Here is a 10,496-nt window from a genome sequence, read left to right as displayed (position 1 = left end):
ATATATATATATATATATATATATAAATTAAAATTGAGTTTTATATAGCGCAATATCCACTAAATGTGCTCAAAGCGCTTTACAAGGGGTCTCTGGTCAACAGCAACATTTAACATGTAGGACGGGACATGCCGCCTGTTAGGCGATATTACAATTTTTCGGACAAAGACAACGCTGTTAACGGCCAGGTACTCATTTTACACCTGAGTACGGTCAGAGAATGTGAGTAAAGAGCCTTTTCCAAGGACTCAACTATGCGCCGAGCGCGAGGCTCGAACCCAGGACCTTCCGATCCGAAAGCGAGTGTCATACCACAAGACCACATAGCCGCACATATATATATATTAGCGCCCCCATCTGATAAATGAAGTTCATCTAAATCGATCGATATTTGAAGGACGAGTTTTCTGGCCAAATTTTAAAATATGGGTTTTTCCAGAGTATAGGAGTATAGTCCGGTCCACAACCCTTGGACACTCGTGACGTGGATGTATGTCTTCACAACCTTCTGATGTTTGTTTTGTTTTGTTTTTAAGGGTTTCACGGCACTTGCAACACATTAAGGTCATATCAGCGCCAGTAAAAAGGAAGAAAATGTGATAGTAAAAAGATTTAGAATTATAATTAAAGCACCCAAGAAAAGGTAAGACAAAGGGGAATTGGTTCAAATAAGGAACAGATGTAGATTCCAAGAGCACTCTATCAAAGTACTTAGTTTGAGATCACCTAAAAGTGTCATCCAGACACAAACAAAGGTCCCAACTAAGAGGAATACACTCAAATGTTCACAAATCATATATAACACGTAAACAAAACATAATACAGTGCATAACAGAGAGATGATTTACAAGGAAAAAAATATCATCTCCCAAAACTAACTAACATTTGATTGTTACCCTCCCAGCTAGGGTATCCGACAAGGGCCCGGATAAAGCCAAGTAATCACATTCCAAGACAAAAAGAGAAAGCAAGTTGGAAAACAGATATACAGGGATAGAAGACACAGGATGTACCTCCCTGCCCACTATGGGAGAACCTTCTGATGGATTTTAATGATAATAAGATTCAATAGTCTGATGTCACGTCCGCCCAGCGACCAGCAGCTTGGTTCTAAACAAAGAAGATCAGTACTTTCCATTCTTCATGCTGGCTCGAACTTTTTCACATGTCATGTGATCAAAATGCACAAAAGTCAAAACATGATCTGATTTATAATGTTTTTCTCCTCTGGATACACTTTTATGCTCGTCGGAAAAGTATTTTATAATGGTGTCCGCCATTGGTCTGATAGTTTAGAACTAGTTACTAAGATATTAAGCGTCATTGCGAGGGAAGTGACGTCACGACTGTTGAATATTGATTATTTTGTTCAGCACGACTCACGTGTTTACTTGTTTACAAATACGTCACCACAACGAAATGGTGACTCACCACAACGATTTGGTGTTTTGTCCAGATGAACTCCGTAGATAAACAAGAAAAGATAAAGGTTTAAGTCCAAATAATCACAGTCATTACATCCAAGCTTTTGAAGATTATGGAAAGATTTTGATTCAATTCAAAGGTTTATTTTAGGCAATTGCCGAAACAAGACGGACATAATCATAGTTGGCAATCAACACAGGTAAAATCAATCATTGATCATAACAAAGAAAATATGTAAATAGATGAATAAAATAGATAAGTTTTATATATATATATATATATATATATATATATATATATATATATATATATATATATATATATATATATAATTGTTTTCACCAAGAGAGTTACAATTAAACTTTATTCGCAAAGCTTGTCTTTTAATGATAACATTAAAACCAAGATCTGGAGTTTAGGTAGTGCAAGATTTAATGGGTAAAATTGTTTTGATTTTTAAAAATAATACAAACACACACACACACACACAAACACACACACACACACACACGAGCGCACGCGCTCACGACAGCTTGTTTTCAAACGGTCAACCAGTCAATGCGTACGTAGATCCTGAGGCTAGATACCCCGTTACCGTGTTTTTTAAAAAAAAGGAGGAAGGAAAGAGGGGCATCAAAATAAAGACAAAAACAAACCAAAAAAAAAAAAGACAGAGAGATACACTCAACACACACACACACACACGCACACACACACACACACACACACATACACACACGCGGAGTCTCACATCCGCAACGGAACAAATTTTCACTCTCAGCCAAGGAGCCCGGCCAGGGCCAGGACAAACCAAGTAATTTTATTCCAAGTCAAAGACATAAAGGAGCTCATAAACACGATATAGAGAATGAGATTAGCGGAAGAGTAGCGTCCCTTGATCGAACGTCATCCATAGTCTGTGACGTCACCGGCGGAAAAGTTTATAGAGAGAGAGAACGTCATGTTGTAAAGCGCTTTGAGCACATTTAGTGGATATTGCGCTATATAAAGCTCAATTTTTTTTAATGTTGGTTGTGCGCATGCGTCTCTCGTTCTAGCTTCCGGTGAAAGCGGCTTGAGACACTTCAAAATCAAATTGACGTTCTCTCTGTAAGGTGACGTCCAATCAAGGGACGCTACTCTTCCGCTAATCTCATTCCCTATAGGGGGATTGAAGACACAATCAGTGACGTCCTGCCCTCCAGGGGAGGTCAAAAGAATCATGATTTTTGTTTGTTTTTAAGGATTTTACGGCGCTTGCAACACACTTAGGTCATATCAGCGAAGTAAAAAGGAAGAAAATGGGATAGTTAAAAGTTCTATAATTACAATTAAAGCACCCAAGAAAAAGTAAGACATATGGGAACTGGGAACAAATAGGGATCAGATGTAGATTCCAAGAGCATACCACCAGTGTACTTACTTTGAGATCACCTATAAGTCTCATAATCTGGACACAAGCACAAAATCCAACAAAGAGGAATACACTCAAATGTTTACATTATACATTCAAAATAACAAATATAATAAAACATAAGAGAGAGAGAGAGAGAGAGAGAGAGAGAGAGAGAGAGAGAGAGAGAGAGAGAGATGGTTTACAAGAAAAAAGATATCATCTCCAAAAACAATAACTATGCATTTGACTGTCAGCCATGACTCCGGCCAGGGTCAGGACAAAACCAAGTAATCTCATTCCAAGACAAAGACAGAAGGCAAGTTGGAAAACAGAAATAGGGGGATAGAAGACACAGTATGTACCTCCCTGCCCACTTAATGGGAGGCCAGGAACCCCACCCATCCAGGGAGAATTGGTCAAATAGGAAACAGATGTAGATTCCTAGAACACACTACCAGTGTATTTAGTTTGAGATCACCTTAAAGTCTCACCCAGACACCAGCACCGAATTCCGCAAAGAGAAATACACTCAAAATGTTTACAGATTACATAACTAAGAATACATAACAAAGAGATGATTTATAAGGATAGCGTGCGGCTATGTGGTCTTGTGGTATGACACTCGCTTTCGGATCGGAAGGTCCTGGGTTCGAGCCTCTCGCTCGGCGCATAGTTGAGTCCTTGGAAAAGGCTCTTTACTCACATTCTCTCATCGTACTCAGGTGTAAAATGAGTAACTGGCCGTTGACAGCGTTGTCTCTGTCAGAAAAAATAGTAATATCGCCTAACAGGCGTCGTGTTTCGTTCTACATGTTACGTGTTGCTGTTGGTCAGGGACCCCTTGTAAAGCGCTTTGACCATATTTAGTGGATATTGCGCTATATAAAAAAAGCTCATTAAGGAAAAAATATATCATCTCCCCAAACTATAACTATACATTTGACTGGTTCCCTCCCTGGTCAAGGACTCCAGCCTGGCCTTGGACGAAACTAAGTAATTCTCATTCCAAGCAAAGACAGCGAGCAACTCGGAAAACAGATTAAGTGGATAGAAGACCCAGCGTGACCTCCTGGCCACCATGGGAGGTCAAAGACCCCACCCAGAAACACAACAAGTCCACGCGGATCCATCGTTTTCAAGCAAGTTTATTATAAAAGACCATGCATGACACAAGACCATCGACCCTGCCGTACTCCGGAAAATGTATTTGCGATTTTGGCCAGAGAACTCGTCCTTCAAACATCGATTGTCCTTCAAATATCGATAGATTTATTTAAAAAAAAAAAGATTTTACGGCGCTTGCAACACATATCAGCGCCAGTAAAAAGGAAGAACATGGGATAGTAAAAAGTTCTAGAATTACAATTAAAGCACCCAAGAGAAAGTAAGACATAGGGGTAATGGGAACCATTAGGGATCAGATGTAGATTCCAAGAGCATACCACCAGTGTACTTAGTTTGAGATCACCTATAAGTCTCATCTGGACACAAGTACAAAATCCAACAAAGAGGAACACACTCAAATGCTTACATTATACATTCAAAATAAAAATAATAATACATAACTCACAGAGAGATGATTTACAAGGAAAAAAATATCATCTCCCAAAACAAAAACTATGCATTTGACTGTTTCCCTCCCAGCTAGGACTCCCGCCAGCGCCAGGACAAAACCAAGTAATCTCATTCCAAGACAAAGACAGAAAGCATGTTGGAAAACAGATATAAGGGGATAGAAGACACAGTATGTACCTCCCTGCCCGCTATGGGAGGTAGGAACCCCACCCAGCCTTCAAACATCGATTGTCCTTCAAACTTCGATAGATTAACAAGACTGCCATCTTGGGCAATGTGGGCAAGAACCCGAAACGGCAGAGCATCTAGTTGAACGGTGTGTTGTGACGATCCTACCGGGCGGGATGGCGACGGTGCACGAATGCGGACCGGACTTTGCTGATTGGGTCAATCGTCATAACATAGTAGTGTGAGAACCATAAGAGGCTGCTGCCATCTTGCCAAAAACTCTCAAAACTCGAGATTTGCGAAATCCCAGGTTTGAGAGTTTTTGCCAAGGTGAAGGTCATTTTTATTGATCATTATCTGAAGGACGAGTTTTCTGGCCAACATTTTAAATACGTGTTTTATAAAAAAAAAGTATAGCATTGCACGGTACAGGGAATGAGATTAGCTGAAGAGTAGCGTCCCTTGATTGGACGTCACCCATACTGTGACGTCACCGGCGGAAGAGTTATTAGAGAGAGAACGACATGTTGTAAAGCGCTTTGAGCACATTTAGTGGATATTGTGCTATATAAAGCTCAATTTTTTATCACCGTCACAGTATGGGTGACGTCCGATCAAGGGACGCTACTCTTCCGCTCATCTCATTTTGACCAATGCGTCAAGCACGTGAAGAATTTGAAATTTGTTGTGACTGACGATAACGATAATGATAAAAATGATGGTGATGATGATGATGATGATGATGATGATGATGATGATGATGATGATGATGATGATCATGGTGATGATGATGGTGATGATGATAATAATAAACTTAAGAATAATAGTTAAATTATATATATATATATATATATATATATATATATATATATATATATATATATATATCACCACTACACAAGGAAGCAAGGACATAAGGAGTGTCAACATCTCAAACGGATTACATTTTTTCTTCGGACATTACACCGACTGAAGACGTGGACGAAAGCCACAGAAACGTACGTCTTGGCCATATTTAAGTGAGTGACATAATTTATATTTTATATCACGTTAACCGATAATACCTTCTTAATTTGGTTATAGATGCTATGCGCTGGGCTAAGAAACTCACAACAGTACCACCGGGAAATCTAATGGACAAACACACAAAACTATGTGTAACCTTGGTCGTTTATAGTCTGGTTAATACAGTTAAGTGAAAATTACTCATAAAAATGGATGAAGACAATAACAAAGATCCGATTGACGTCATCTTCATTCTATCTATACAACAGCGAGCTGCAGTCACACAACAAAATCATGGATTCAGGTATAATTACCGAACTCTTGTTTTTTTTTCTTCTTCTCCTCAATGAATGTGATTTGAATTTAAAACAACAGATTTCTCTCTATCAAATGAAAAAAAAATAGATGAATTATAAAAAAAGAGCAAATGTAGGCAGAGGGAAGCAAAATACAATCTCCCCCCCCCCCCGCCCCGCCCGCACACACTAAAAAAAACAAACCCACAACAAAACAACAACCCCCCCCCCCCACCCCAAATGACAAAGTTAGTCGAACAAAACCAAACAATAAAATAGTTTTGAGTCCATGTTGAGAGACAGCCGGCTCTCATCATTAATAATCATGGTGATAATATCATTCATATTCATACACAGTAATACACAACGATTTATAAATAAATTGATAAACAAATTGATTTTGTTTTTAGATGTTTTGCGACGCTTGCAACACATTTCAATGATTTCAGCGTTAGTAGATAGATAGATAGATAGATAGATAGATAGATAGATAGATAGATAGATATGTTTGTTTTTTTGTTTGTTTGTTGCTTTAGGTCTCTTCCAACACAATTGAAGTTATATGAGAGACCGCTGACACAAAAAAAAAAACAAGCGATCTAACAAAAATAGTACAAATGTAAATCAAAATCATAACCTAAAGATATCATAAGCTAAATTATAAATAACCAAGAACAAACAGGCAGAAGATTTACAGAAAAAAAAATATTCCCTGTCAAAAATACAATCACAAACAAAAGAAGCAGGATAGGCTAGTAAAGAGAAGAAGAAACGACATCACTATCGGATCGTACACCCATGCGAACATCATAGGTATATGATTCAAGGGTGTTGCTCCCATCCAACCACCCGCTGATAGATAGATAGATAGATAGATAGATAGATAGATAGATAGATAGATAGATAGATAGATAGATAGATAGATATGTTGTTTTTAAGGGTTTAACGGCGCTTGCAACACATTTAGGTTAGATCAGCGCCAGTAAAAAGGAAGAAAATGGGATAGTAAAAAGTTCTAGAATTACAATTAAAGCACCCAAGAGAAAGAAAGACAAAGGGGAACTGGGAACAAATAGGGATCAGATGCAGATTCCAAGAGCAAACCATCAATGTACTTAGTTTGAGATCACCTATAAGTCTCATTGGGACACAAGCACAAAATCCACAAATTCCAACAAAGAGGAATACACTCAAATGCTTACATTATACATTAAAAATAACAAACATAATAATACATAACAGAGAGATGATTTACAAGGAAAGAAATATCATCTCCCAAAACAATATCTATGCATTTGACTGTTTTCCTCTCAGCCAAGGTCTCCGACCAGGGCCAGGATGAAACCAAGTAATCTCATTCCAAGACAAAGACAGAAGGCAAATTGGAAAACAGCTATAGAGGGATAGAAGACACAGTTAGGGCCCCTCCGCCCACCATGGGAGGTCAGGAACCCCACCCAGGTCTCCGGTTACATCATAATTTCAACAAACTCGCGTCCATATATCAGTCAGGGTTGCCAGATTATTTTCAGGCATTCTGCCAACTGGATTAAAAAAATCTGCCAAATACCACAAAAATCTGTCAAACCGTACTATTAATAGTACCCATTTGAAAAGTCATCAGTTTTGTTAAAAAAAAAATTCGCAAGGCGTATGTCATTTTTTTTTTTTCATTTCCAAGTTTTAAAAAATCACTAATACATAAAAATTGCCATGGAAAACGTGGAGTAGACTTATACATGATATATAAATACTATCAGAAAATAAAATCTGCCAAATATCTGCCAAATTGCCAAAACGATTTTTCTCTGCCAGACGACTTCAAATTCTGCCAAAAAAAGACATTTGGCAGAAATAATACCAAATTGGCAACCCTGATATCAGTCGTCATGCCCAGGTGTAAACTCGTGGTCACGAATTCCTTGTCCATCCTCTCCTCTGACCACGGTCTTTAGCCGACGGTGAATGTTCTGGAATTGAATATTTTAAAAATAGATACAATATTGTTAATTTTATATCATGCTTAGCTTAGCTTAGCAGAGAGAGAGAGAGAGAGAGAGAGAGAGAGAGAGAGAGAGGGAGAGAGAGGAGGGGAGGGAGAGAGAGAGAGGAGGAGGGAGAGGAGAGAGAGAGAGGAGGAGAGAGAGAGAAGAGGAGAGAGAGAGAGAGAGAGAGAGAGAGAGAGGAGAGAGAGGAGAGAGAGAGAGAGGGAGAGAGGAGAGAGAGAGAGAGAGAGAGAGGGAGAGAGAGATAGGGAGAGAGGGAGAGAGAGAGAGAGAGAGAGAGGGGGGGGGGTGGAGGGACGAGCGGGCTAAACTGGAGAAAGAATGAATGTGTGACCCATTGTCTCAACACGGTATCATATCGTCAGTGACGGTCATGCATCGACCCTCGAAAATGGAATTTACAAAATAAAAATTATGATGTAAATTCCAGAAATGTGACCCTTCGTCTCAAAACGGTATTAAGTCGGGTTGGTTAATATGTTGAAAATTGAATTTATAGCCAGAAATATCAGACTTGTGTTGAGTTTATATCATTTATTGAGGAGAATGGCAACCATATTTTGGGGTGCTAATGCCAACAATTTATATTTTTGACCAGTTTAACATTTAATTCGGCTTTTAAGCATCTGGTTCGTTCCGACATAATACCGTTTTGAGACGATGGGTCACAAATAGTATAATTTATTATGTACATTATAAACAACAACAAAAATATAAATAAATAAAACATTGATGTTTTTAATATAGAGCAGTATCCACTAGAGGTGCTCAAAGCGCTTTACAAGGGGTCCCTGACGAACAGCAGCACGTAGCATGTAGGACGTGACATGACGCCTGTTAGGCGATATTACAATATTATTTTTCCGACAGAGGTCAGTTACTCATTTAACACCTGAGTACGGAGTAAAGAGCCTTTTCTAATGATTCAATTATGCCCCGAGCGAGGCTCGAACCCAGGATCTTCCGATCGGAAAGGGAATGTCATACCACTGGACCACAGAACCGCACTAAAGACTTCTTCTGCTGATTTCTTTTTGAATTCCGGAAGTGTTGTCGATCTAATAATGATGATGATGATGATGGTAATGATGATGGTAATGATGATGATGATGATGATGATGATGATGATGATGATGATGATAAGGAGAAAGAGGAGGAGAAGACGAAGAAGGAGAAGAAGAAGAAGAAAGGAGGAGAAGAAGGAGGACAAGGAGGAGGGGGAGAAGGAGGAGGAGGAGGAGGAGGAGGAGGAGGAGGAGGAGGAGGAGGAGGAGGAGGAGAAGAAGAAGAAGAAGAAGAAGAAGAAGAAGAAGAAGAAGAAGAAGAAGAAGAAGAAGAAGAAGAGGAGGACGCCGTCGACGACGACAATACACACCCCTTGTCTTCTGGAGTAGAGAATCTCAGCTACCAGGAGCACGAGAGCCAGGACACCTCCAACAATCAGGACCAGAAAGGCTGCTGAGAACCTGTGTATGTTCAGACTGTATGGAGACAGATGAAACGGCTCTTTGCCGTCAAATGTGTCGAAGAACGTTTCGCCCTGAAAAATTAACTCAGCCTCCTCCCGACATTCGTTCCAAAACCATTTCTTCTCCAAACTGAAACGACAGAGGGAAAAGAAAAATATGTTTATATATGGTAGTCACTCAGCCATTAGGCCGTGCAGCCGGAGTTTATCCCGGTTTCTATCGCGTGAATCAGACTATAGAATAGAGGGGGGGGGGCGCTCGGAAAAAAATCTCAGCCGCATCCGGGTTTGATCTCGGACCCTTCGCGAAGTCCCGGGTTTGAGAGTTTTTGCCAAGATGAGAGTCATTTAAATACGATCGATATTAGAAGGACACGTTTTGTGGCCATATATTTAAATAGGTGTCTATCTTTTTTTAGGATACCGGTCAAAAATGCCACAGGAGTGGTGAATAATAATCAAAGATAATGATCTGAAAGGTGCCAAAGATACATGGGATATAACTCTGTCATTACTACGCATACTTTAACAATTACACCGTTATTTCCCATCTGATCAAGTGTGTGCCAGACAAAGCAAGAAAGAAAAATACACGAAAAAAAAAATAATTACCAAAAAAATCATTCGAGACTGACTGGTTGAAACGAGGTCGACTGATTTTTTTGGGATTTTTTTTCCTGTATATTATTTCTTTCTTGCTTTGTCTGGCACCTTTCATACACACTTGTTCAGATCTTTATCTTACACCGGTGCCTGCCCCTTGATTTCTTAATTTAGTATAATAGTCTATATGTTATAGCGTGTTCGGCTATGTGGTCTAGTGGTATGACACTCGCTTTCGGATAGGAAGGTCCTGAGTTCGAGCCTCGCTCGGCGCATAGTTGAGTCCTTGGAAAAGGCTCTTTACTCACATTCTCTCACCGTACTCAGGTGTAAAATAAGTACCGGTCCCTTAACAGCGTTGTCTCCGTCGGAAAAATTGTAATACCGTGTAATATGCGTAATTCATGTCTGGTTCTACATGTTACGTGTTGCTGTTGGTCAGGGACCCTTTGTAAAGCGCTTTGAGCACGTTTAGTGGCTAATGCGCTATGTAAAAGCTAAAAAAAAAAAGCCCAAGTTAAAGCGACTGGCGGCAAGGTAAAAAAATAATTAAA

General features: G+C 39.4%; 1 protein-coding gene across 1 annotated transcript in view; it reads right to left on the bottom strand.

The window, feature by feature from the left end:
- Positions 1 to 6,101: 6,101 nt before the first annotated feature.
- The window catches only part of LOC144980595 (putative glutamate receptor), a 32,675-nt gene continuing 28,280 nt past the window's right edge, over positions 6,102 to 10,496 (bottom strand). Inside the window, exons 10-11 of the mRNA XM_078928272.1 lie at positions 9,247 to 9,469; positions 6,102 to 7,835 (exon numbers count right to left, since the gene is read on the bottom strand). Coding sequence (XP_078784398.1) covers positions 7,746 to 7,835; positions 9,247 to 9,469 — 313 coding nt within the window. The 3' untranslated portion in view covers positions 6,102 to 7,745. The remainder of the gene's footprint in view (positions 7,836 to 9,246; positions 9,470 to 10,496) is intronic.

Source organism: Berghia stephanieae, chromosome 10 (genome assembly GCF_034508935.2).
Source record: "Berghia stephanieae isolate SIO BIC M18660-M18661 chromosome 10, UCSD_Bste_1.3, whole genome shotgun sequence".
Lineage (NCBI taxonomy): Eukaryota > Metazoa > Mollusca > Gastropoda > Nudibranchia > Aeolidiidae > Berghia > Berghia stephanieae.
Note: the sequence above shows the minus strand (reverse complement) of the source record. Positions and strands in the feature narration are given on the sequence as shown.